The sequence below is a fragment of the Phalacrocorax carbo genome, chromosome 3, assembly GCF_963921805.1.
Source record: "Phalacrocorax carbo chromosome 3, bPhaCar2.1, whole genome shotgun sequence".
NCBI lineage: Eukaryota > Metazoa > Chordata > Aves > Suliformes > Phalacrocoracidae > Phalacrocorax > Phalacrocorax carbo.
Window position 1 is genome coordinate 61,730,385 of NC_087515.1, and position 27,335 is coordinate 61,757,719.

General features: G+C 38.9%; 2 protein-coding genes across 3 annotated transcripts in view; one reads left to right on the forward strand and one right to left on the reverse strand.

Annotated features, from left to right (window-relative positions):
- SERAC1 (serine active site containing 1) overlaps positions 1–21,326 on the reverse strand; it is a 28,040-nt gene extending 6,714 nt beyond the window's left edge. The window contains exons 1-13 of one of the 2 annotated variants that reach the window (XM_064447101.1): positions 21,003–21,326; positions 19,441–19,532; positions 18,034–18,070; positions 17,586–17,722; positions 16,383–16,472; positions 15,320–15,451; positions 13,176–13,297; positions 11,005–11,133; positions 9,528–9,641; positions 6,578–6,740; positions 3,583–3,733; positions 2,609–2,750; positions 1,799–1,899 (exon numbers count right to left, since the gene is read on the reverse strand). In XM_064447101.1, the coding sequence (XP_064303171.1) occupies positions 1,799–1,899; positions 2,609–2,750; positions 3,583–3,733; positions 6,578–6,740; positions 9,528–9,641; positions 11,005–11,133; positions 13,176–13,297; positions 15,320–15,451; positions 16,383–16,472; positions 17,586–17,722; positions 18,034–18,070; positions 19,441–19,531 (1,409 nt within the window). In that variant the 5' untranslated portion in view covers position 19,532; positions 21,003–21,326. Of the gene's footprint in view, positions 1–1,798; positions 1,900–2,608; positions 2,751–3,582; positions 3,734–6,577; positions 6,741–9,527; positions 9,642–11,004; positions 11,134–13,175; positions 13,298–15,319; positions 15,452–16,382; positions 16,473–17,585; positions 17,723–18,033; positions 18,071–18,773; positions 18,918–19,440; positions 19,533–21,002 lie in introns of those variants that run through there. The other variant, XM_064447102.1, reaches the window with a different exon arrangement.
- A 165-nt stretch (positions 21,327–21,491) lies between these two features.
- Positions 21,492–24,756, forward strand: GTF2H5 (general transcription factor IIH subunit 5). Its single transcript, XM_064447103.1, has 3 exons — positions 21,492–21,620; positions 22,005–22,123; positions 24,360–24,756. Exons 2-3 carry the CDS (start codon positions 22,089–22,091, stop codon positions 24,538–24,540), a joined length of 216 nt encoding a protein of 71 aa, XP_064303173.1. The 5' UTR covers positions 21,492–21,620; positions 22,005–22,088; the 3' UTR covers positions 24,541–24,756.
- The last annotated feature ends 2,579 nt before the right edge of the window (positions 24,757–27,335 follow it).

Genomic DNA, 27,335 nt, shown 5'->3' on the forward strand with positions numbered 1-27,335 from the left:
TGTACACTTAGAGCAATCATAAGGTTGTGATTCTACTGCCACATCTTTGTTCCTGCTAGTTAAAAATATCTGCAATATCTTTCATTTTTTATTAACCATATCAAATTATAAAATAATCAAATACTATGCTTGGGTGACCATAAATAGCAGGTAATGTAATTTTCCATTTTGCAATGAAAAAGACATTATCATAAAATAAAGAAAGAAATCTAGGTTTATTTCTTTTTCAATTTTTCTTCCATTATACTTAATCCAAACGGACACAGAAAAAGAGTTCTCTTAGAATCACAGGCTTGTTTAGGTTGGAAAAGACCCTTAAGAACATGAAGTCCAACCGTAAACCTAACACTGCCAAGCCCACCACTAAACCATGTCCCCAGGCACCACATCTACAGGTCTTTAAATTTCCTCCAGGGATGGTGACTCAACCACATCCCTGGGCAGCCTGTTCCAGTGCTTGACAAACCTGCCAATAAAGAAATTTTTCCTAATATCCAATCTAAACCTCCCCTGGCGCAGCTTGAGGCCATTTCTTCTCATCCTATTGCTTGTTACTTGGGAGGTGAGACCAACACCCATCTCGCTACAACCTCCTTTCAGGTAGTTGTAGAGAGCAAGAAGGTCTCCCCTCAGCCTCCTCTTCTTCAGACTGGACAACCCTAGTTCCCTCAGCCGCTCCTCATGAGACTTGTGCGCCAGACCCTTCACCAACTTCATTGTCCTTCTTTGGATGTGAAACAAGGTACAAGGTCCCTCTACAAGGTCCAGTCTTCTTTGGACCTTGTAGAGATAACCACCTACATGTTTTTTAGTGTCATTGTTCTGCCTAATTTCAAATAAGCATGTTAACAGCCATATCTTCCTTATTTTTAACCTGCTTACATGCTTTCTTTAATGCAGTAATTGCATTGATCCTTTGTATATCCATATGGAGGAGGGAATGAACAAGTATCAAGTTCCCAGTCTATTATACACATGCTGAATTTTTTTCTCCCCTACACAAAACTTAATCAATTTTCAGATTCTTAACCTGTGAGCAGTCATGCACATGCCTTCACTGAAGTACAGAAGTTGAATCTACAGAACTAGTTACATGCTTAAGTATCTGAATAAGTGTTTGAAGGACTTGGATTAGGATCTGATTTAAAGACCACTGAACTCAATTAAGAAGCCTAATTATTCAAGCCAAATAATCTTTAAAGGCTCAAAGTACTTCTATTTCTTAGAATGAACGTGTTTAGATGTATCATCATCCTCTGACCTACCTTGTCATGGTCAGTAAAAACACAATTCCTCTGACATGGGCAATTACACTATCTGACCAAACCAGATACAGTTGCTGTATTTTATCTATCAAAGACTTATAAGAATCTCTTTCCAGGGAATAACACTTCTTGAATAAAATTATATGCTTCATTTTATCATGAGTGTAAAGGCATAATACAGTGAATTTTTTTGCTGTTTTTGAAGCATTATTGGGTCATTTTAGGTTTAAGAAATATTCCCCTTAAGATATAAAATTGATGTTATGTTTACATCAACTAATAGCATAATTTAGTGTCTCCCCTAAACATGAAGCAGAACAGACTGTAAGAACTTAACAAGTTGCCACGAGTAGTTATCCAGGAGGCTGAAAAGCTCAAGCATACCATGACTATACCTCATGTTTTTCCAAACTTTGTTTTCAAATGGAACAGGAAGAAATAAATTCACTGTTTCACACTAGGTGATCCCAAGGATCAGCTTTACAGGTCTCCCTCCTGCCCCTGCTCCAAACTGTGGACACTACATTTGTTACCTGTGAGCCTCAACAGGACATTTTGCTTTCCAGTCACTCAAATGGGTGTCGTACTCCACAGATATGATTCTAAGGGCAGGACAGTCTGAAGCCAGCCATGTCTAAATTAAGGAAAAGCAAAACCAAAAGGAGCTTATAATTGAAATACTTAAACCCTTGTGAGCAATTTACCAGCAATGGAGCAAAGACGTTGCTATGGGGACAATATCAAATCAGATTTCTGCTCTTCATTTAACCCCCAAATACATCTCACACCTACACTATTATTCTTTTATTACATGCTGGCGAACTCTAGCCTGTTCCTCAGCCACTAAGTAGGTAAAGGATGGAGATGGATAACTAACTCATGCATTCCTGGCTCCCTCTCCTGGTTGAAACAAGAATTACTAAGATTACCAACAGGACTGATAAATTTCAGTTTTACAGAGATACTTCAGTGGTTATACCATGTGAGTTGCTTGAAGCAGTAATTACTTATCAACAATATTTATGTAGCAATCTGCAAAAATTGAGGTACTCAGATACCTATGTAAGAAAGGACACTTAAATTAAAACGTAATTTTATATATCTTTTTCTCAGCAATAACATTCCACCAAAAAAAATGTCCTTTGCAAGAACAAAATTTCAAAATGTTCGAAATTTCAGCTGGCTAACAAAAATATATCAGGAACTTGGAAAGTGCTACTTGTATAACAGACTACAAGTCATTTGATTCAAAACAGACAACTGCAAGACAGTGTAATTCTAGATCCTCTCGACAGCTCTCATTAATGAGAAAACAGCAGCTGCATGTGAAAATGTCTTTTTACCTTTGGCCAGCACTGACTATAGTCCTCTTCCCCTTCTGAAGCCTTTTTATCCAAATGGTGGTCAATGTCTTGCTGTCGCCAGGTTTTAAATGCTGCTCCCAAAAGACCATGAACAAAAAGGATGTCTGCTCTGATGGGCTGACTGGTAGAGAAAAAGGTATTTTTAAGAGGTGCATGGTACATATTCTTTTAGCACATTAAATTTACACAGAACTTTTAACCTAAAGGATGCCAAAATGCTATTTTTAACACTATATGCGATTTTCTTGTCTTACGGACAACATTTCAAGACATTTCACAATATTTCAAAGAGGATGCTCAGATCAAGACAAAAAACCAAGGATCCACTCAGAGAGAGAGATACAAAAAGGCACAGAAAATATCAACCTCACTAGTGATATTCTTCTGTAGTGAAAACTACCATTCTCTCCAGCTACTCTTAGTACAGCTTGATAGTTCCAGTTTTATAATCAAATGAGATCTTTACTGTAACCTGACTAACTCCAGTGACCCAGGGAATAGTTGCTACTAAGTGACATACCACACTAGAGATTGGTTCAGTCCCGGATACATGACCACTATTAAAAGAAGCTGAAGCTGTAAATTTACTGTATCTTAGGTGAACATGTGCTGCCGCCAACAGAATAATTACAAGGCACTGTATCCCAAGGCAGCCAGTGCAAAGGTTAAACGGTTGCAACCCATGAGAAACAATCATTCATCTCATGCTTTGTGTTTGGATTTTTCCATGCAGTACAATAATACTCCTTTCATGGCTATGGACTTCTCCCATCACTTCTGCTGTTCTCCTGTTTGAGAATCTAAATTCAGTCCTCCCAACCCACCAAAGAACAGGAGGGGCAGGCGGCACGAGTACAGCAGCACTTTGATGTCAACTCTTCCAAAGTTTTATAGCTGAACAGTATAACGAGTAACTCAAAGTAGAGCATGTACAACATCTCCTTCTGCTTTACCTGCTACGATATTGTGGATGCAAGACATAAACACCATCTGGATACTTTTCTTTCACTGTGTCCCTGTCTAGATTAGCCAAAGCTCTGGATGCATGAGAAGACTGAATGACATGTGGGGATTTCATTACTTCAGCAAGTACTGAAACCCAACCTACATTGAAAAAAATAAAGCGGCAGGTTAACTAAGTAGAAACAACATCCAAATGAAAGAATTCAGAAACATAATCCTTCAAAGTATATTTGTGAAAATAGATGTTAAAACTTAAGAATGGTAACATCAAATCAAGTTATCTCAATCCACTCTCTTTACCACAAGAAAGCCAATGCTAGATAAGTAGAACCTCCAAAATGCAAAAATCCAGAGCGGTGAGGAGACAACATATTGTACTATTGTTCAGCTTATGATCTGAAGGAGACTTTTTTCTCAGAAGAAAAAGAAAGTGTATCAGCAGGTCAGTGCAGTTGTCAGAGACAGAACAGATCTGAAGCCTCTTTTGGCAGGTAAGATGCAAGACAGACAGAGAAAAGACATGTCCCAGAGAGAAAATGAAGTGCAAAGCGTAAGAAAGACATAGAAAACAACCCACAGGAATAATGGCAGGTGGAAAAATTGCTGCTTGCTGTGAGAGTACAACCATTTCTAATTTTAAAATCCAGTGTGTGAAAACCTGTTTAAGGTATTAAAATGTCCTTGCTATTCTAAATGTAGTATACTATTATACCTAACAAACATAAGAGAATTAATGAAGGAAAACTTTGAATACATTCCTCAATAAAATTTCAAGTCATAGCTACCTCAAGGAAAAACAGACCCTTCACAATACTTTACCCAACATGTAAAACATAGTTTCTTAGACATGGATGGGGATGTTCATGGACTACTGAGAAATGCAAAAGACCATCTTTTATACACACAGACACATATATTTCTTTAAAATCCTGATAAATCTTGTTGCTGCTAGCAAGAGTGGTCTATAAATCACAATTACATTGAAGTCAAGCTCATAAATAAAAGCTGGTAAGACTTTAAAGAGAGATTTTCAAATGAAGGCTGATTTGAAAAAGAAGAAACAGTCTACTTAGTGAGCACTGTTTCAAAATCATGCACAGTATATTGTTGTTAGGATAGCCAGTATGTTGTTAATTCAAAATAGTTAGTTCACTGTGGAATTAGGAAAAGAATGAACTGACATGTGAGTTCTGTTTAAATGCAAGTACCTTTGAGAACTGTGAAAGAATATATTTTTTAAGAATTCTTTATTTAAATTACACTTCTAAGCAGAACAGATGTTGACCACTGTGCAAGTTCTCCTTAAGAAGAACACTATCTAAAATCTATTTGCAGTTCTCCAAATACAACGAAAGACTGCCAAGCTAGTTTGCTTAAAATCAGCAAGGTCTCTGGTTTTGCATTTCTCTTAAATGAGCCAAGATGAAAAGTCAAAAATAGTGTTCAGAATCCTTCCGCCCCCAGACACCCCACCACAGCTACTACACAGTGCATCATTGCTTTCCTTCCTTTCTGTGCCAGAAGTTTTAGCAAAGGTAAAGAGCCTTAGAGGTTCTTCTTATGCATCATCTAGCAACAAAAGAGAAGTCTCATCAACTCTTGACCAGCAGTATCCAACTGCTCACCTCTGGAACCTGGTTCACTGTCTAAAATCCCGTTTGTACCAAGAGCTCTGCCCCAGGGAGCTGCTGACTCTTCTGTTACAATCTCTTCCTCTACATGTACGGTTTTAACAGCCATCATAAGAATGTGAAATGGTGCTAGAGCTCAGATCAAAGGCACTTGTAGTCCAGCTGTCTTGCTCCAAACGCGAGCAGTAATGGAAGTTGCAGAACAATAAAAGAATACAGCAATAAAAAGGGCAAGTACACAGTGTTGATTCTCCACTACACCCTCTCAGTTTTTGCAATCCACTTGGCTTCTGTGTGTAGAGCTTTATGGATTTTTCTTTCCATGAATTTGTCTAATCACTTAGTGAAGTTTCGTAAGTCTTCAACAATCACAAAGTTTTGTGGCAAGTTTTAGTTTGGGCATGCACTGTATGGAGAGAAAATATACTTATTTGTTCTGCCTCTTGATAATTTGATGTACAAGAACCTTTGGTCTTGCATTATGAGAAACTGCAGATGCCCATTCCCTCTTTGCCTTCTCTACCCCAGTGAGGCTTTTATAAATCTCCATCACATTCTCCTTCAGCTACTTTTTTCATAGTAAGTGTCTTAGTCTAGTTACTTGTTACTCTACCACAGTCTTTCCAAATTTTTAATCACCCTCATGGTCTTTCCTTGTGCCTTTGCTACTTCTGCTTTTTTGCAACAGAGAGATTAAAAACGCACACTGTGTTTAAGAGGCAGACACCAGCTCGGACATATACAAGGACGTATTGACATTTTCTATTTTTCTTTTGATCTGTTTCCTAACAAAACATTGGAAATTATTTATTTCGTACACAACTAGAAGGAATAATTTCATTATGATATTAAGGGTGTATGAAAAAAGGGGCATCAGAGCAAAGCTTAGAAGTTACTAGCATGAAGCAAGGGAGGGCTGGAAGGCATGTTTCCCTTTATTTCAAAAGGTAAGGACTGCAAGCTTGTCTGCTCCTTTACGAGACTAAAACACAGTTAATAAAAAAAATTAATCTACAGGGTAGATGATCTGTAAGAGTAGAAAACTCAAAAGATTTTTGCCAGTAATGTGAACTGAACATCAACCAAGTCCAAATTTTCACCATCCATCAGACTTAGAGCACCTCTATAGCACTGACACATATTGGTTAGACAGCATACAGGACTTTTTAATCAACACCATCTAATCCATCTGTATTTTTTTATTAAAAAGCCCTAACAACAACACCCCCCCACCCCCTAAATATAAAACCCACCACTGCCATGGTCCGTTGTGTTTTACAAAAGCATTAAATCATCTGAAAATTTTAGAATAGAAATCTGACATTCAGACCGCTTGCACTTGCTTTCTTTTTACCTGCACGTACTATAGATGAATGAAGACGTTCATCCAAAGCCATATTTCCAATAATACGAATTATGTTCCTTTGAATTTTTGCTGAATCTTTACGTAGCTGGTATATCCTCTGTAGTAGCTGAAGGCCTCCTTTAGCTTCAATTTTATCACAGTGAGAAGAAACCTACAATTATACAGTCAATACAATGACAATAAATAGATGTTCTGCAAAAGGTTCTTTGAGATGCTGTTAATTCAAAAATTAGGGAAGTTTAAGGAGCTGATAATGAAGCAGAGCCCTCATTAGATAGAAATTCTTATTGATCTAGCATTTATTATGCTATAGTTGAAGAGGAAGTAAGTATTTTAATATGCTAAATGCATGACTTCTATGGATTGACAACCTGAAAGATGCTAAGTACCATCACTCTACTCTCCTCCACATCTGAGGGAGATGAGAATGCTCTTCACTTTGCATGATCAAACTTCAACTAAAGTTCAAGAGTTTGAACAGGACAATTGTCTGCATTCATTAAAGCACTACCTTAACCAGAGCTACTTATCTTTCTCTTCACCACATAACTTGAATCATTATAATCCCTTCTCTTTGAAATGCAAAGGTATTTCTATACTCCAAATAGTACCGCTATCGTTATTGATCTTAAGGACAACGTAGATTCTAGTCCAAGTAAATGAATATGCACTAATTAGTTGAAGTGTCAACTACTGATATTGGCCAAATGCTTATGACTTGATCATGTTGCCTACAGTACTTAAAAATGTGTGGTAGTTATGGAACTGCTGGTGCCCTCAAGTCTGCGGCTTTCAACAAAGACAGATACACATTTGGAATGAGTACAGTTGTAACTTTTTAAAAACTGAAAATCAGGAATATAGAAATTCTGACTTAGTCTAGAATTTGTTATGTATATGGAAGAAGTGAAAGGAATATTGGCAAACTGCACTTTATCCATCCCTACCACCGATAACAATTTGGTATTCTCAATGCCGTTTCTCACTGATCTAGGCTTCTGAAAAATTAAGTGCCCACTGAAGAGTGCAGCAACAGGAATCAAGAAGAATCATTGTTACACAAAATCTTCCATCTCTTCATCTGTGTCTCCAAAGAACAGTCTTGTCCTGGAAACGCACTGTATCAGCTGCGTGCTGTGCAATATTCTGCCCAAAGGCAGTGATCCTTTTCTTCATAGGAGCTAGTATGGGGGTTATGTTTTAGATTCATGCTGGAAACAGTGTCCATAATACAGGGATGTTTTTGTTATTGCTGAGCAGTGCTTACACAGAGTCAAGGCCTTTTCTGCTCCTCAGATTGATATCCTGAAGAAAACGGAATTTTTGGAATTTTCTGCTAAGCTATAACAATGAACTATGTGAGCTTGGCAAAACAGAATTTGGCTGCCACAGATGGGAACTGAGAGATAGGGAAGCACTTGTTTTACAACTATATCCTTGAGGAGAGCTGAAAGACTGATCAAAGCAAACATCCCGCCTCAGAAGACACTGAGAACAGGATAATAAAGTGTATAGTCAAGGAGAACAACTAATTGGGATGTTGATAAGAACTAAAACAAAGTGCCCATTAGGGGAACTATCCTCATTACAATACTAAAAATCAGGCCCACAGGCCAGGAACTGCCCCACCTCTAGTAAGTCCCTTACTCTCTGCGCATGCATGGTAAATTAAAAGTGAGCTGTACCTTTATGTCGAAGCGAGAAAGAAATTAACCAATTATTAGCTGAGGCGTGTGAATATTAGCTGTGACCGACACATTTAACTGAATAAATACCTTGTAGTTTATCGGTGTCGGGTGCTAGCTTTGTGGGTTACCACCTAGCACCAATCATTTGGGTAAAAACGAATTAAATAAAATACCCCCGCTCTGTGTGTAGTTTGGCGTTTTGCACACTGGGTGAACGAACCTGCTTTTCGGGATAACAACTTCACCCCAGCAGCGAGCAGGCTGGGGGTCCACGAGAAGCTGGGAAGGGACTCGGCTGGGACAGCTGACCCCAACTGACCAAAGGGACATCCCACACCATATGGCGTCCTGCTCAGCATATAAAGCTGGGGGAAGAAGAAGGAAGGGGGGGAACGTTTGGAATGATGGCGTTTGTCTTCCCAAGTAACTGTTATGCATGATGAAGCCCTGCTTTCCTGGAGATGGCCAAACACCTGCCTGCCCATAGGAAGTAGTGAATTAATTCCTTGCTTTGCTTTGCTTGTGTGCATGGCTTTTGCTTTACCTGTTAATCTGTCTTTATCTCAACCCATGAGTTTTCTCACTTCTACTCTTCCAATTCTCTCCTCCATCCTACTGGGGGGAAGGGAGCAAGCTGCTGGTGCTTAGTTGCCAGCTGATGTTAAACCATGACACCCTTAAAGGACTGACCTTTGTGAATAGCCAAGGTTTGGATTCCTTTCTGGCTTCTGATTAGAGCGAATTCATGAGGCTACTTTGCTTTCTGGAAACCTGGCACTACAGGTAAGAAGAGACTGCTTGTAAGCTTTCTGAACTGATGTACACCAACTCACACAAATCCACACATACTTTGCACTGAGAATTTCACATCATCACTATCTTGCGTACTGAGAAGCTGCAGTGGAAACACGGTTTCCTTGTGACATCTCTCTCCAATGACTTTGAGTGCCAGTGGGAGGTAGCCCTACATAGAAAAGACTTGTTAAGCCATCTAGACTTCAGGCATTCTCTCCTGCTTTTCTGTGTCAGAGCTGCCCTTTTACTTCTTGGAAGATACATACAGGTATGCTACAGGGGAACTTATTTGCTGCCTTCCAATTCACAATAGTCTCAGTTGTCTGAACATCCTTACAGAAGGGGTGAGGGGTAGGAGACAAGGAAATGGCAACTCCTTCCCAATATATGAGAGAGCATTGGAAAGGAATGTTTATAAATGTAGCTTTTCAGCTATAGTTTAAAGGAAAAATTACCTTCGAATGCTGTACTAAAGCTTGCAAGCAAAAGAGTTCCACTGTCTCTGAGGGGATTTTACTCAATGTCTCACAATATGGAAGTCCATTTCCTCCAAAACACCATAAGCCTCCCTGAAATGAGAATCAGTAAAAATTATACTACATTCCAAATGGCTACATAAAATACGCATTTCTAAACTAAAACGTTACGTGTGTAATGATCTATAGAAATTGCTATAAAGAGTGCACAGCATGCATGCATTTTTCAAAATGTACAAACTACACAAGTACACCAGAAAAATATCAACTATTTTAACATATTAAATAGATTTTCAGTCAGTAGCCTCCATAGTCTATTAACTTCAAAACATACAATAAAGGGGGAAATGTAGGTTTTTCATTTTGTTAATGAATGTCTTCTTTTAAGATCGTTTACTTAAGCATAAAAAGCAAGAATCAGACTGCATCTAGACTTCCACAGTTGCAAAAATGAGAGGAAAAAAGGTCTTCAGCACTTAGCATAGTCTCTGAAGATCAGCCTCTCGCAATCATGCAGTAGGAAGACCAGCATAACCTCCCTAAAGAACAGTTTTTTAGAACAGCATGATTATCAAAATGCCTCCATGTGTGGTGTCTTACCAAAGCTCTCTTAGTAGCAAGAGCTCTGGCTGTGAAAACAATAAAGAAGTCATAGCGTAAAAACAGTACACATAATTGTGTCATAGGAAATAAAGAGTTATTGCACTCTGAATTCTCTAAATAAAGCCTGTCAGACATCATTATTAAAATATGACAGTCATTTTAATTATTGTAATCACCAATTTAAAAAGTCACAACTTTTCAATATAAAAATAAAATGCATGAGATAGTGGATGACACTGGCATTACAATTATTATTTTAAAGCAATAACTGCACTTCAAATGATGTTCCTAAAGCCACTTAGGAAGTTGTTGGACAGACGGAGTTGAAGAATTCCTAGTTTCCAAGTCCAAACAGACCACTACACTATTCCAGTTCTGGTTTTGGCAACAGTGACCTGTTACAGGGAGGCATTTCTATGTGAGTAAAGAGTTTACCACTTAAGGTGTGCTAACAATTTACCAGTTTTCTAGTAAGACTTAACAGAGGTAATCATCTCAGCATTCAAAGAACACTCAGACAACGGTAAGATGAAATGTGAAAAAATAATTTTATATGCACTGCAAGGGGAAGGAAATGTTCTAGACAAAATGTTGAAATATCTGCTTTATGGGAAGGCTTGTAAATAAAGACAGAATCTTTCACGAGACAGACTAGTACAGCTGGGAAAGATAAACAAGCTTTCAAGCAGACAGGCTGTATATAGAAGAGGTTTTATTTATATGTTGTATGGTCACAAAGTCTCTGTATTTCTCTTCCTCTTATAATGCTCAAAAATATGGAAATAGGTTTGTATCTTTGAGCCCTGCAGGAGCAAAGAAGCCAAATAGTTCTATTCTGCAGGTGGGAACTCACCCTTTGTGCAGCGAGAGTCTGACTACTTTCACGTAAAGCAAGAGATGTGAAGTACTGGACACACGGATCAAGACCAGTCTGAGGTAAAGATACTAACAACAAGCGAAGTTCATCTTCTATGGGATCATCCTGTGAGAAGTAAGCACAAATAGCTTTTAGTTCTCTTCAAAGCATGAAGCAAAACACAGAAAAGGAAGATCTGAAATAATGGAATCAGCCGTATTAATAAGGCCGTAAAATATGAACCCTGAACTTGAGTGCTCTGCAGCTTTGGTTTAATAGTTACACCTGTAAAGACTTCGGAAACTGATAATTCTAAAACCACCAACCAAGTGATGAAAGGTAAGCTTTAAACTTCACAGTTTGGTGGCCTTCTAATAGGTCCAGAAGGGCAGAGGAAAGAACTGTTCCTCTTGGCACAGGAAGCTTAAAAGTTCACCGTTAACTACATCCTGGTTTTGGTGCTCCTCCATTAAAATGAATGTATAAATTCCTAGTAAAAAATACAGACAACATTTCTTTTAATCTTTTCTCTTCAAAGCATTCATATAGATGTTTGTTTAGTAATCCAGGGCAGATTACAGGAAAACAGATTCAAAAAAGTAATTTTATTTGCCCATGGTCACGGAACTTGCAGTTACTCTAATCCTTGCTACAGTCAGAAATGGAGACATATTTAATGTGCAGAGCAACACTTGCTGCCACAATGATTTGCTTCAACTTCCTAAGCAACAGATTGGGAACTCTTAGCTTCAACCACCTCACAATCATAGTGCTGTGAAAACTATATACAGAACCATATACTAGTATAACCTACTACTTCAGGACTGACAGGTACAGATCCACTACCACCTAATGTTACAAAGATAAGAAAGCAAAAACTAACAATATCACTACCAATCAAAGCTGGTTTTCAATTTTGTTGGTTAAGATGTACAGGTATTCTCTGACAGGGACCGTTGCCAGCACTCATTCTATTAGCATTACGAAAGACCTCTTATATTATGCTTTGGATGCCAATTCTGTTTACCGAAGAAGCTGATATGATGACATGATTGAACAAACCATCATATATATATACACACACTTACTAATTCACATAAACCCAAAACAAGGTCAGATCTATCCAATACGGATTTGTTGGCACCCAAAAGCTGGCAAAAAAAGAGGTGGGCCTACAGCAGACCTAGGCATAAAGAAGACAAGGCTGGTAGAGCTTACTGCAAGTAAAGAGGATGGGGAAGAGCCACATCTCCACCTCAGAACCTCTGGAGGTATTTGGGAATTTAAGACAGATTTCTTAAAGCAGTTCTAGATGTTACATATTTGCTTATCTGGTTAAGTCTCAGTTACTGTATTGAGGTACAATGCCTTTCAGTAGCTAAAATAATTGAATTTTCTGTTGGAATACTATTCAATTAAATCTAATAAGTACTGTGATAACTGAAGTTAAATAAAACTTAGTTAATAGCAATAACACTAAGCTCATCTCCAAACGCTTTCTATAACATCTAGATTCACACATAAGTAGATTAAGATGTCAAAATGAGAAGACAGCAGAACAGGTGAAAGACAGTGAGTATGTCTACATTAGTGATTCAGTTTGTTGGAGGAATTTTTCAAGGCAGAAAATCTGCATTGCATCTGCACTTGGGAGTCACATGGTGCACTTGAAATTATTTTCCTACTTATATAACCAAGGTTAAAGCTGCATGCCAGAACACTAACTAGAACACCACACTAGCAATGAGGATGAAAAGGCCTCCCGCAGTGCTCTCTGTGCACAGGATTCTGTCAGTATCAACAAGGCAATCTAGGATGACGTAATGTAAGACTGCTTTGCATTGCCTATTACGTACAGACAGGCAGTGTGTACATCAGACTGGTAACTGGCTCAAACTTCACTGCTAGTAAATGTGTAATGTGGACATATACTCCGAGAACAATAATTCATCAACCCCCCATCCTTACTTCTTTCCTTCACGCCATTCACTAACGCAGATACACCCCAGGGGTATATCACTATATTATAGTTTTGTATTTTGGTCTTAATTTTTCTACTTGTTAGTTACTTTAGAAGAACTCCGCTTTAATATGGTTACCAACAACAAAAGTACTAAAAACAAACAAGCAAGCCAAAGTAATCTAATACCTACTTTTCATTTACTTACATTCTTTATTTTTGGCAATGGTGGTGGAGGCAGGAAAAAGCGAAGGTCAATATCTTTGGACCGAGCCAAACCTATAGCAGTCCTTTGATCACAGGTTTGGGCAACTGTACCATACTGATAATCTGTAGTACAAGAACTTTGGCATTAGGGTTATAACTAACTTTAAATATTTCATTTGGTTTTAAATGCAGTTTCTGATTGACTTTGTTAATATACTTGAAGACAGAACCACCTCTCTGTAATCTACATAAATAAGCTCTGATTTTGTAATCACAAAGTCCAAAAGACAAATCTGGCAGTTGTTAGACCAGCACTCTACTGAATTGAAGGCACCTGGGCACTAATTGTTCATTATAGACCAGTTTGATAAAGGTCCTCAGATATAAGTTGAACACAAGCAAAAACAAACGTTCAGTATTGCCACTGTGAAAGGAGTACAAGGACTACAAACCCAAGCTTAATCCCCTGGACTAGAGTTAAAATTTGAAAGGCATATGCACAATTTTTTTCTGCATACAGTATTAAAACCTAGAGTCTTAAATCCAAATGCTGCCAAGACACAGACACCTAATTTTAAATCACACAAAAACTATGTTTCAATAAAATTGTTCAAGACACAAAATCAGGTGACCTCAGAAAAGCAGGACAGCACCAAAGTACACTTTTAAGCAGCCCTTCTTTACTGAAGATACAAGATGACTTTCCGTTTCCCTACTGAAGGAAAACCAGACTTAAACAGTAACTACTGCTCCTTCCCAAAACCTACCTATTTAATAGCTAGAGAAATTGAAAATTACATACTGAAATTAAGTGGCAAACTGAAGGAAAAGAAAATATAAAGTGGATCAATACTTATTCTATAAAACTTAGTTTCTATCCTTGTTATTGCTCTACAATTCTACAACAGAACTAACAAGCCATCTAAAATACATTTTTCACAAACAGTCACAGATTGACTGTCTTTTTTATTTGGTGCAGGTCACTTACAGCTGCGAATTGAAGTCACTGAAGCGGTGCTCTGGACAAGCAGAATACTGTATTTTACAAAAACAGGTATGCTGAACAATTTGGTCCTAGCTGTGAGAAGTTAGCACATGTTTTCGCTGTTCCTTGGACTCCGTTCTGGAATATCAGGTTTAAAAAAAAACCTGTTTCCCCTCATGAGGTAGTTGGCAAGAATAATTAGTGTTTGTGAAACATCAAATACTACGGCAATGAGTACTACAGAGAAAAGGAGATAACAGAAAGCGACTAGGTCCCCAAGCACTGGCCATCTTGTGCACTGAGATCACCTGCTAACAGTGTTCTCCTATGAACACGAGATGGTTATACTAAATTAGTACACACAGCTTCAGTTTTGATACAGCCTAGCTTTCAAATGTTTTCAAACACAGCTTTTTTGATGTAAACTGCTTGAGGTAATTAGAATTGTATAGAGGCAATCTGAAACAAGATAAATCCCATGGTGTGGAGTTGCACTGGAAGAGTGCAAGGTACCCAGCTGACTGGATTACCAGAATAATGAGAGTCAAGATTAAAGTGTCACCTAGTTTATATGGACTAGTGATGGAAGCGGGAGAAAGACACACCTATACTCCCCTCCCCTTTACTTGGGGTTTCAAGGACATTCAGGGAGGACATATTACTGCCAAATAATAATAACTAGGATGGAAAATGGCTTACAAATAGTGCTTGCACATACAAGTCCTCTACCTCTAGTTTGTCATTACTACCTATTAGGTCCTAACCAATTTTTATTAACTGAACCATGGTCTTGAACCCACTCCCATACAGAGCCCTATAAAAATTACTGTCAGAACTAGTGACCTTGTTAGCAGTTCCAATAGAAAAGCTAGGGAACTATGAACATGACCTGCTCTCCCACACCATGGCAGTGGCTGTGATTCTCTGGTGGGGAAACAGAGAGAGGCCTGCACTGCAGATACTCACTCTGTGTCAGAGTATTAGGAAAGAAGAATTACTTGAAATGTAAGCAAACCCCCCACATTTTAGACCAAATTTCAGAGTGTGTTTACACTCCTTGCAGCTACTAGCCTTTTTTCATGTTGGTAGCAGACTTGCAACAGCTAACTGAGACTTTGTCATCTTTCTGGGATGAATTAGGCTACATCAGCATACGTTACCATGCCAGTGACTGTTGTTTGCCAGGTCTTGTACAGCCTGCAGTCGGACCTCTTTGTCTTCAGACTGACTTCTCTTTAAGAGGAGCCATAAGGCACATTCGTGATCTTCTCCATCAAAGGTACTGAATTGTTCTTTTACCAGGAAACAGATAAAAGCCAAGTTATTATTAATGATATTTTAGCAGCCATGTTTCTATTCATTGAGTAAAAAAGCCCTGTTTCTTTTAATATTTGAATATTAGTTGTTAACAGTAATTTAGAGTGTAATCTTTTAATACTGAATTAGCACAGTAAACAATGACAGAAAGGCATTAGGAAAATGCTGATCCCTAAATTAATAGGATGGTTTTGATTCATTTCAGTGGCGCCAGGTTGATATTTCATATATGTTATACATACACACCCTGGCTGGCACTTACCAACCAGAATTCTAGCTTCCAGCAGGAGTTGGAAATCCTTAGCAACTCTTGAGGCTCTGACCTTGGACAATTAATTTCATTGGACCACAGTGGAGATACATATTGTTACAACCATTTAACAGATACTTAAATGAGAACAGATAGCATGCCTCAGGAGCACAGTTTCTTATATGAATTGAAATTCTTATTTTAAATTACACTAAAAAGCAGGGACACACTGTTACAAAAAGACCGTGCTGCTTTCATTTATTATTGGCAATTCTGATGAAAGCATAACACACTTTTCTAAAATGAAATTTTGAGAGTGTTTCGTCCCCCAAGCACTTTTTGTACACAAAACTGGTATCGGATATTATCCTCGTACCTTAAGCTTCAAATCTCTTCTGAAACAAACAAACAAACAAAAATCTCAAATTTCTTCCTAACCATCACTTTCATTTACTTTAAGAAAAGGAATGGGTTTAATACATAGAAAATATATTAATGTACTATATTAATACAGAAAATTATAGTAATATTACCAACATTTCAAACACAAAAGAACACGTTAAGCTTGTAAGAAAAATTATTTTACTTTTTAAAAGGTTTATGCTTTATTACTAAAAAATAATAATCATAGATGAAGCCATGCTTTCAATACCTACCATTAAAAGGTCTCCGGAAAATTTTAGCTTCTGTTTCAAGAATTTTCCTCACAGCTTTATGGATTTCTTTTCTGGCTTGGTATGTGATCCCTGTGAGAGTATTTGTAGATTACTGGAAGTCTGAAAGACAGTTCTATTACAATATTTTGTGTGTGTGCGTGTCTATGTACGTACATACACGAAGAGATTTGTAAGATCTTGCACCTGGGAAAACATAATCTGGGAGTGCAGCACAGAGTGGGATCCACCTGGCTGGGGAGCAGCTCTGTGGAAAGGGACCTGGGGGTCCTGGTGGACAGAAAGCTCAACATGAGTGCAAGAGGATGCCGGGTTGCATCAAAAAGGGCACCACCAGCAGAGAGAAAGAAGTCATTATCCCGCTCTAGTCAGTGCTTGTCAGGCCATACCTGGAGTACTGAGTTCAGTTTTGGTCCCCACTATGCAAAAAAGATGTGGACAGGCTGGAAGGGGTCCAGAGAAGGGCCACCAGGATGATGAAAGGACTGAGAAGCCTGCCACATGAGGAAAGGCTGAGAGAAATGGGTTTGTTCAGCCTTGAGAAAAGAAGGTTTAGGGGAGACCTTGTCACCATGTTCCAGTATGTAAAGGGTGGCTACAAAGATGGAAACTCCCTTTTTACAAGGGGTCACGTGGAAAAGACATGGGGTAATGGGTACAAGTTGCTCTTGGGGAGATTCCAGTCAGACAAAAGAGGAAAACTTTTCACAATGAGAACAACAGCCACTGGAATAATCTCCCCAGAAAAGTGGTGGATTCCCCAACATTGGACACCTTCAAGAGTTGTCTGGACAGGGTGCTGGGCCATCTTGCCTAGACTGCGCTTTTGCCAAGAAAGGTTGGACCAGACGGTTCTTGAGTATTATATACACACTATATAAATATATATTATCTAAATATATATAACCCTGGTATTCTATGATATATACATGAAATACACACACACACACACATATATATATGGACGTATATATACAGAATTACCTCATAAATAGAGAACTGTATGTACAGAACTATCTTAAAAAACCAGCTACCAGCTTAAAATAAATTTGGTGACATTGTGAAGATTATTAATTTCATAACACATCTCAGGAAATACACATTTCCTTATATAAGGGTTACTTCTAGAAACATTCTGTTCTCTTAAAATTCTGTTTTTAGAATCCAAACAATTATGCATTTTACCTTGACATTCACTTTGATTTAGAGAAGTTGAACGTATGTATACATAGGATTTAAGTTTTTCTTGATGTATAGCTTGAGTATCAATTTTCAGTAACTTCTTTAAGGACAGGACTTCATAAGTAATGAATACAAAACCTCTTTAAACAAAAGAAAACCACATATGAATATTAATTTTAAAAATCATGATGGCAAAAATACGTTAACAATAATTTTGGTATCAATATCCAGATTTTACCAAATATATAATAATAAGCAGATTATTTTAATTTAGCAGAGTAAAGACCCTAAAATACTTTAAATAAGTAATAACTATCAGAAAACATGCTTAAAAACTATATTCTATCATGTCTAAAGGTCCCCTAATATTGTCATATTTTTTGAAAGATACATGAATTAAAAATTTAAGTGTACACTGAAGTTACACATATGCTTGTCAGTTACAACTTACCCTAGTATAAGTGATCCAGTTACCTTTGCAATTTTTCCTTAAAAAAATAAAAAAATTCATGTCAAACAAAGTTGCATGCATCACCTCAATATAAACACAGTTAGCATTTGATTACCAGACAATAAGAATTTCAGCCATTTAGAGTAAGCTTTTTAAAAATTTTTCTATTGCTTTCTAGCTTTCAGGAAATCATTACCTATATTTAGAAACAGAGAAAACATTAAAATATTACTTGATCAGAATTTCCTGCTCCCCTAAGCAAGATGATAAAACACATATCCCGCCAGCACTATTTACTTTGAGTATTGCTACCTATCAATTACCTTCATTGCTCAGCTACAGAAATCAACAGGAAACTTTCTCTGCCTGCATCACTAGCACTCATTTGGAACTCCAGATTATTTTAAGGCATTAACTTTTTCTTGCATGGTGTGGATATTTCCTCCATGTATATGAATACATACATACATACATACATGAATACATACATACATACAGGAGTATGTATGTTCTTTGGAAAGTCCTGCAGAAATTCCCCAAGAAAGAATATTTTAAAAAATAATTCAATTTAATCTAATTTATAAAGCAAATATCTGAATAAACACATGCCACTTGCAACAATTTCCCTTTTAAGTCTGACTCCTGTCAGATTTGAGCTATTTTTTTCTGGATGTAAGGATCTCAATACAGAGAAACTCTATTATTACCAGAAGCAGCCAACCCAGTGGAACACATCTCACCTATCATGAACAATTTCTTTTCCTCATTTGCCCCACAACCACAGCCACCAGGTTCTGCTTTTGTGAGACCATAAGAATTTTGGCATGCAGACAAGAGGCAACTAGACGTTGAAGAAAGAACTGGTAGAGAAGGTTGAAAAGGCAAAAAAATGCAACAATTCTTGTAAAGCAGAGATGGAAATATCCTATCTTTTAATGCTCAAAAACAAAACTTTGGAATTGTAACAATTATCATTCTATACAGAAGGCATCAAAGAAAGCAAAGACTAAGCAGGGAAGACTGAAGAATTAATACCAGTAAATAAGGAGGAAGAAACAATAGAAACAAACGTTATTCAAACTTTATGGACGTAATTGTTTCATGGCTGTAAAGGTTAAAAAAAAAATCAGATACAAAATGGAGTTTAAGATAGTTTAATGAGATTGCATCTGGGGGGGAACCCCTCATCTCATATTCTAATCCCAGATAATCTGCTGGTGTCATTTTACATATCATGCAAAGCAAGGTCAGAAGCAGACATCCACTTTAGGCAAATAAAAGCTTTTGATCACAAAGTATTCAGGGATTTAAATCTTTTGTATCATTTAGTTACGCATGGCGTAATACCAACACAGGTTCTTCCTTTTTATTAACACCTCAAAACAATACATATAGAACTGTACTTACTGATATCATTCCATGGTAGGTGTGTTTTTGTGGCTGGACCAGAAGTTCCTATTTGTCTATAGCAAAATATACAGTAAGCGGCCACTGACATCCTGTATATTTAAAAAAAAAAAAAGAAAGTAATGATTGATTTGAGAATCACATCAGAAACCCAGTAGCACTTTCCTTTCCTGTCTTTTTACAGCAAAGGTCATGACAGCAAAGGTCCTGATTTACAGCAAAGGCCACAATAAGCCATATTTATGTCACTTCACCTCATATAAAGCGCTCTAACTAAAGAAGTCTATAAACTCCTCAATTTAATAGGCTGCATTTCAATTACAAGAAAATGTTACAGCAGTTTTTCATACAATTATGCATTACTGTTTATTTTAGTGAGTAGGTATCTCCAATTAACTTTTGTGCTTGTAAGTCTCCTTTCCTACTTCTCAGTAGCTCTCCCTTAAATACTAGATACGGTCATATCTCCATCACGACATTACTCAATATGACATGGGCTTTAATACAACTTAGTAACCACTTACTTTTAAAGCTCATAATTGACTGTGTTAGCAAATAAGTCTTTTATTTTGACTAACAAGGCTCCAAGAACTACTACCTGGTTTTGCCTTTAAAGGGCAAATCAGACTAATACTTCAAGAACATAAATACTCTACAGTTCATAAAAGTATTGGTTTTCAAATGCTCTGACTCCACAGGCTTGTGAAACTCATAGGGAATGCTTACAGGTAAAACATAGAAGATGCATCTCCTTCTAGAAATATTCTTATACATACAAAAGAATGAAAACCTAGCCATAATGATGATGAAGAGAACCTTTTTTAAAATTAAGGACTTAGCAATTCAACACTATGAAGACACAGAATATTGACAGACTAGTTGCACTGCATTCACTGAATGCTGAAATCAATCACAACAGACAACTTTTTGGTTTCTGTCGTGTTTATCCATTCACTTCAGAGTACATAACACTGTGAATCACGTCTAAGACTTTAATAATCAGCCCCCTGGAGACATCACCGCCACCTCCAAACCCTCTGTTTAATCAGTGGCAGTTACTTTACTATCTTTATTCATAGAACCACAGCCTTCACGTTAATTCTTCTACATAACTGCAGTCTGTTACTGCAATAAACATGTAGTTCAGTGACAGCAGGTGCCACGATTCCCTGAATTCATAACATGCACCTGCAAACACAAGAGGCCAAAGCGAGTACCATTTCTTTGTTGCCGGGAACTTCTGTTCAGGTCTTAGAGCGAATATGCTTGGGCATATAAAAACATGATGCAAAAGGACCCATTTTGCGCCCTGTTTCACAGTTGGTTCAGAAGCTCCGCCGTCTGCAAGGAGCTCCCGCACCGGCCCGTGCCGATGGGGCTGCGGGGTACCAACCTTCCTGCCGTTACCCCTGCGCGGGGCAGGAACGCTGCTGCCTCACAACTGGGGGGCATTTAAAGAAAAAAATTACAACTTTAGGCAATGCAACACCTAAACGGCCAAGGAGCAAAGCGGGGATACCTCTGTGCCTCTTCCCAAAGAGGGGACAAAACCCATTTGTTACCTTTCCGGCGCTCCCAGGGAGCAGGCGAGGCCTCGGGCACGGCTACGGTTCCTGAAGGTCCGTGAGAAGCGGGGCTCCCCCGGGGCTGCCCCGCAGCCCCCCGGGCGGGTGGCGCCCCACGGCAGGCCGAGGCTGGGGCGCCGGCGCAGCGGGCTCCCGGAGGAACTTCGAGGCCGAGATCGTTTAAATGATAATAAACATTCAACCGGGAAACCCCCCCACAAACCCTCTGAGGTAAACAAGCACCCCCCTTCGGCAGGCGAGGACGAGACCCCCGCGTCACGTCGCGTCACGTCGCGTCACGTCGCGTCGCGTCCCGCCCCAGAGCCCGGCCCTCCGCCCCCCGTTACCGGACCCCCTCCCGCCGCCTACGCCCCACCGCGCCCCGCCTCGCCCGGCCCGGCGCTGCCTATACCTTCCGCCGCTCCGCCCCACACCCGGCACCAGCCCCACGCGCTCCCGTGACGCCAGGACGCTGCGGGCGGCCCGGCCAATCGGGGGTGCTGCCGGGAGCGGCGGTGGGAGAGGGGAAGGCTGGGCATGCGCCTGGCGCGCCGGCGGTGGCGCCTCCCTCCCTCCCTCCCTCTGTCGTTAGGGTAGCGGCCGGCGGCGGCAGAGGTAAAGGGCGGGTGGGATCGGAGCCCCTGGCGGTGGCGGGATTTGCCGGCCGCGAAGCCTCCCTGCCCGTTCAGCGCTCCTGGCTGTCCCAAGGGTGGGCTGGGGCTCGTTACCTCCGTCCAGGCTGCCCTCTGCAAGGCCGCGGCCTGTCTCGTCCCCGGCGGCGGGAGGGCCGGTAGCCGGCCGCGGCCGCTGGCGGAGCTCGGCGGGCGGGGTGCTCTCACCCCTGCCCTGAGTGCTCCAGGGGTGAGGGCTTCAATTCTCAGCGGCACACCTGAGCCGGCCCTGCTGCCCGGCCTGGTCCCATCTCCAGCTTGGCCCGGCCGGCGAGTTGCCATGAGGGGTCGCTGAGTTCTACCGAGGCGTTGTTTCTTTTTCTTTCAGGTTTCGTTTGTTTACGTGTGTAACCCAAAGCAAGAGTTGTTCTTGTCACCGGCTCCTTTCAGCACTCGCAAGAGAAGTGCGAAGATGGTGAATGTTCTGAAAGGCGTTCTGATTGAATGGTTAGTGGCAGCACTTATTGCCTCTTGTGGGGTCGAAGTCTACTTATTTCTTTAGAGCTGGAAATATTCTAAGTAACTTGACAGTCTAGAATGAGGAAAAAAAAAGTAATTGTTGTGAGGAGGGATGATGCTGAACAAGCAGACAAAACTGTGGCCTTCAGGAGAAGAAGGAGAGAGGGAGTTCTGGGTAATCCTAACTCCAAACTCCTTTTTGCTTTTCAAGTAATTGTTTTCCACTTATGCTTAACCATTAGATGGTCCCTCTTGTTCTTTATATTGCTCACAAATAATGGTTTTTTGTTGTTTGTGAGCAATGTGTTTCTCTAATGATTCTGGAGGGAGCAGATAATCTTTCATCCTTCCTTCCTGTCTTTTTTTCAATCAACTCTAGTCCAAATTCTGTTCAAGGCTGACGTGTAGCTCTGTTTGTAGATCATACTTAAAAGGAACGTGGTTGTTGTTTGTAAAAAGTAAGCTTTTGATGTATATGTAGTGAGCGTGTTCCCGTGCAATCTGAAGTCTCCAGGCTAAGAAACAGATACCTCCAAAATAAAAACAAGCATCAGACAAGATTTGTGGGGATACTGCATAGCATTATATAACATATAAGATTTCTGCTGTACACTTAGACTGCAAAGATATTAACAATAACTGCATAAAAGCTGAACAGCTTTGAACCTCTTGTGCCTGCATGGTGCATGCTGCTGTGAGCTTGCAGCAGATGTCTTCTGAGCTGACTGGATGTTAGCCAGCTGAAGTCTGGATGTCTATAGGCTCTGAACTGCTCACACATAGCCAAACACTGCTATAACAAAAAGCCTATCTTCTCTAATTTGGCTCCATGCTAGTACCGTCACAAACCTTCTGAAGCATGATAAATTGCCTGCATGCAGCTGAGTATGTAAGGGTGCCCAGAGCAGAATTCTCGACTGATGCCTGGCAAGAAGTTCTAAAATCTCAAGCAGTTAGCAGAATATTGTATTTTGCACCTTATGTGTTTATTTTACATAAACCTAAAGATCTGTGTATTTTTATTCAGCTTGATGACCACATCCCACTCAGTATTAGCATTTACTCTGTACTAATTCTAGTCTTGCTTCTGCAGGTTTGAGGCCAATATTAAAGATTGTTTTTTGTGTTGCTGGGTAGGGGGCAGGAGAAGGGTTTGGTCTTACAGTGCCTGCCTTTGTGCCACATATGCTTTTAGGTGAGGGAGAATTGGTCCTCATACTGCATTTAAAAGAGAGAAGGTTAGCCAAAGAATTCTTTTAAGATTTACTATGTTATTACAAATTCTTTTTAAAAATTACTGTGCTGCCAAAACAACTATGTCCATAATCTGGAAAGTGTCCTGACCTACATGACTGCAATTTCCCATATTTCTTGCGCATATTCTTCATCAGTTGTTGCAATCATATGCTAAGTTTTACTAAAGAGCATTTTTCCTATTTTGTAAAACTAGTATGAGAATAATATTGTCTGAATTCTTCAAAATTTCAGTGGATCAAAAAGCTTGTATTTTGAAGACACTTTATCTAGCTGCTTAGTGTAATGCAGCTGTTTCAGTCACCTGTAACTTCCATACTTCCAAAACGTTTTCATCTGAACATTTAAATTTAACTTACATGGTGACATCATGAAAAAGAAGGCACTGGTCAGATGCAGTGTGATAAATGTAGAATTCATACATGACCACTTTTACCCTGTGATATACTACTTGAGTGAGGGCTGTGTTTTGAGTTTTGGTTTCCTTTAAACAAAGATATGCTTTAAGAAACATGGTTTTACGGTGCTGTTTCCGAAGATAGAAATATAAGTTCAAACTTGCCTCATTAAGGGTTGGTTGGGTTGGGTTTTGGTGGTGGGGTTTTTTTGGTGTTTTTTCGTTTGGTGTTTTTGTTGTTGGTTTTGTTGGGGTTTTCTTGGTTGTTTTTTTTTTAAGCTGCTTTAACAGCAGCATAGGGACACTTCTCTGCCAATCAAGTAGCCAGTTCTTTTCTTTAGACTTTGTTATCAGTTTATTTGTATCTCTAAAGTAACCCAAGCAATTACTATTGTGAAGGAAACAACTTTTTCAGTAGCTTCATAAACTTTCTTTAAATTGTGAGCAACTCTTGAAATTAATATTAACCTCCCAAAGAACTTTGTCAGTGTCTTCAAAGGGTGGGTTTTCTGTTTGTTTTTAAGTGTATCTTATTACAATGAGGTGGGATCTGATGTGTGTTTGTCTCTACAGTGACCCAGCAATGAAGCAGTTTCTGCTCTACTTGGATGAGTCAAATGCGTTGGGAAAGAAGTTCATCATACAAGACCTGGATGACACTCATGTCTTTGTGTTAGCCGAGTTGGTTAACTTCCTCCAGGAGAGAGTGGGAGAGTTAATGGACCAGAACTCTTTTCCTATTACTCAGAAGTAAAAAGACTAGAGAAATGAGGTTGCTGTGAGTTTTGAATAGTGAATTTCAATAGCTTGAGTTGTTACTGTTTTAGTAGATACACTGCGGTTAGTAAGGTCTACACAGGAGTGGCTACTCTAGAAAATGGATCATCTTCATAGACAAAATATTCAAACTGGATTTTATTTCTCATTTGGAAGATAATGGTATCTTTATTAAAATCCTTAAAATGATGTACTTGAGGAGTGGCCTAGAGAATTTTTGATGTATGGTCTCTGTTTTTCCTTTAGGATTTTTTATCTTACAAGATGGTATGACCTCAAAATTAGTGTTTCTGTACTGGAGTGGTATATGAACTCCTCTGACATGTTACATTCCTGTGGAATTGGTTAAATATGGTTATAGTGTGACTGATAGAATGTAAAGAATGTCTGTTAAAGTGTGATCTGTGCTTGATGGAACATCTCTGTAAGTTGAAGACATGGTCCGATACTGCTTTAACTTAATGGGTTTTATACACCAAAATGAAAGTTGGTGTGTTCTCTTGTGGGGGTGGGAGTGTTTTGTTTGGTTTTTTTTTTTCCAAACATTTTACAGATGCCCCATACTACTTGCCTACTTTTACCAAGGCTGTGCTTTCTGGGTTTGGGGAGTAGAAGGGTGAGTCTAGTATTTTGGAGGGGAGGCAGAGATATGGAGGGATGGGGACAACAAAATTCATTACACCAGATCATCCTATTTTAATTGTAAACTGATTACCTGCATATCAACAATAGCAAATTAAAGGTGTAATGTAAATGGGAGACTAATTCTTTAGACAGAATTGTATTTTTCCACTGAAGCTAATACTTTGTCACAGTAAGCTGTGTGATCAGGAAGGGGAAATAAATACTTGGTTGCTCTACCTGTGAAGAAAAAAGCTGGTTTTGTTTCGGGGTTTTTTTGTGTTGTGGTTTCTTTTTTTGTTTTGTTTGTTTGGGTTGTTTTTGTCCCTTCAGCTTAGCTCTTCCTCCCCTTTTGCACTTTGCTGCAAGGAAAAAGCCTCATAATTTCATAGGGGGTTTTTACACTGTATTTTTAACTCACTATCTCAGACAATGGCTTATTTAGTAAGTTAGCTAGTGCATGATGATAAAACCTGTGAAGTTTTCTACAAATATGGCAGATATTGATACAGAAACAAGAAGAATAACATGTATTACCACTTCTCTTATCCTACTTCCTGCTCCCTACTCAAAATAGTCAAATATATTGGATCTTTAAGTAATAATTTCTAAATGAAAGACTTCTAGGATATGACTTCAAAGGGAAGCTTGGTTTTCAGAGCTGCTCACGTACATCAGATAGATGCCATCTTTTTATTTTTGCGGGAAAACCAAGTGTAAATAGGCTTTTCTAAGGCACAGTTTTCTTTACTGACTCTCCCACTGTTGCTTTTTTCTTGTCTGGTAGACATCAGATTAGTTGTTAGTTTTGTTCCCCGCCCCAAATAGGGAAGCTTCAGGAGAAAGTTTCATTAGATGTTTCTAATCAAAAAGCTGTCCAAAGAAAGTTCTGTAGAATTGCATATATTCCAGCTCATGTGGATGAGCAAATAGCTCTGTGGAATTTAGCTTCATGTGGTTTCTGGTACCTGCCCTTCTCTCTGACTGTATAGAACAAGGGGTTTTGGTCCAAGTTGTTCCATCCCTTTCTTTTACTAGTGGATGCCTCTCCAGTCATGCAGATCAAGAACCAGCTCCGCATCTCACTTGAAATAAACAGTTGAAATCTTCTATGAATGGTTTATGGTTCCTTACCTCATTCTTGAGCCTGGTCAAACATTGCCCATGTAACTGTTATATTGTGGAAGATTATTGGATGCTTATTTAATGGAGTGATAATCAGTAGTCTTAACATGGCATGATAGCTTAACACAATTTAAGTGTCTTATATCCTTTCTTTGGAATCCTAGTTTATTTTCCATCCAGATTTTGATAAAAGGTAAATGATCCCTCAACTCTCTTTTCAAATGACAGTATTTAAAAAGTCATGTTAGAATTACACCTGTTAAACTTCTCTCTATTTAGTATGCCTAGTGCTACATTTCTGTTGTGATTTTCCTTTTAAGTCTATGGTAAATTTCTTGCTTTTTTTTCTCCAGGTTAATTGTAGAGCTTTATTGTTGCATTACCTGTCTTAGGTTATATTTCCAGTTATGTTTCCAGTGATAAATGGCTTAGGTAACACAGAGGGATAGGAGTTCCAAACTGTATAAACTAAACAGTTAGATGTGCATTCTTATACTCTTTGCTCTCAGTCTTTTCCAAGCAAACATTTATAGATTTTAACTTCTAAACTTGTCAAGACTTAATCCTTCCTGCAACCTAACCAGGTCTAACTGATTCTCTGCTGGAAGAATAAACCTTCTTTATACGGAAAGGTATAAAGAAGCAAATTGGTATCTCCTTATGGGGTCTAAGGAGATGAGTTCTTTGTAGTTTCTATCAAAAAAAGGGTCTTGAATCATGTAAAATGGTGAAGGAAATCCAATGAGGAAGCTTTTAGAACTTGAGTATGTACACATATTAAAAAAAACCTTAAACATCCAAGGGTTTCTGGGGTTGAATAAACTGGGACCTCAGAAAGGCACACTTTTTTAAATGCATATAATCCTGGAACTTACATGCTTTTAAAAATACATACAGGGGTGTGTGTGTATATATACACATATATATCCCAGATGGGAGAAAAGTAGATACTAACTTTATCAATATCAAGACATTTTGAGATAGTTAACATTTTACACTGAGAGATTTTAAATGTTTTTGTTGGCT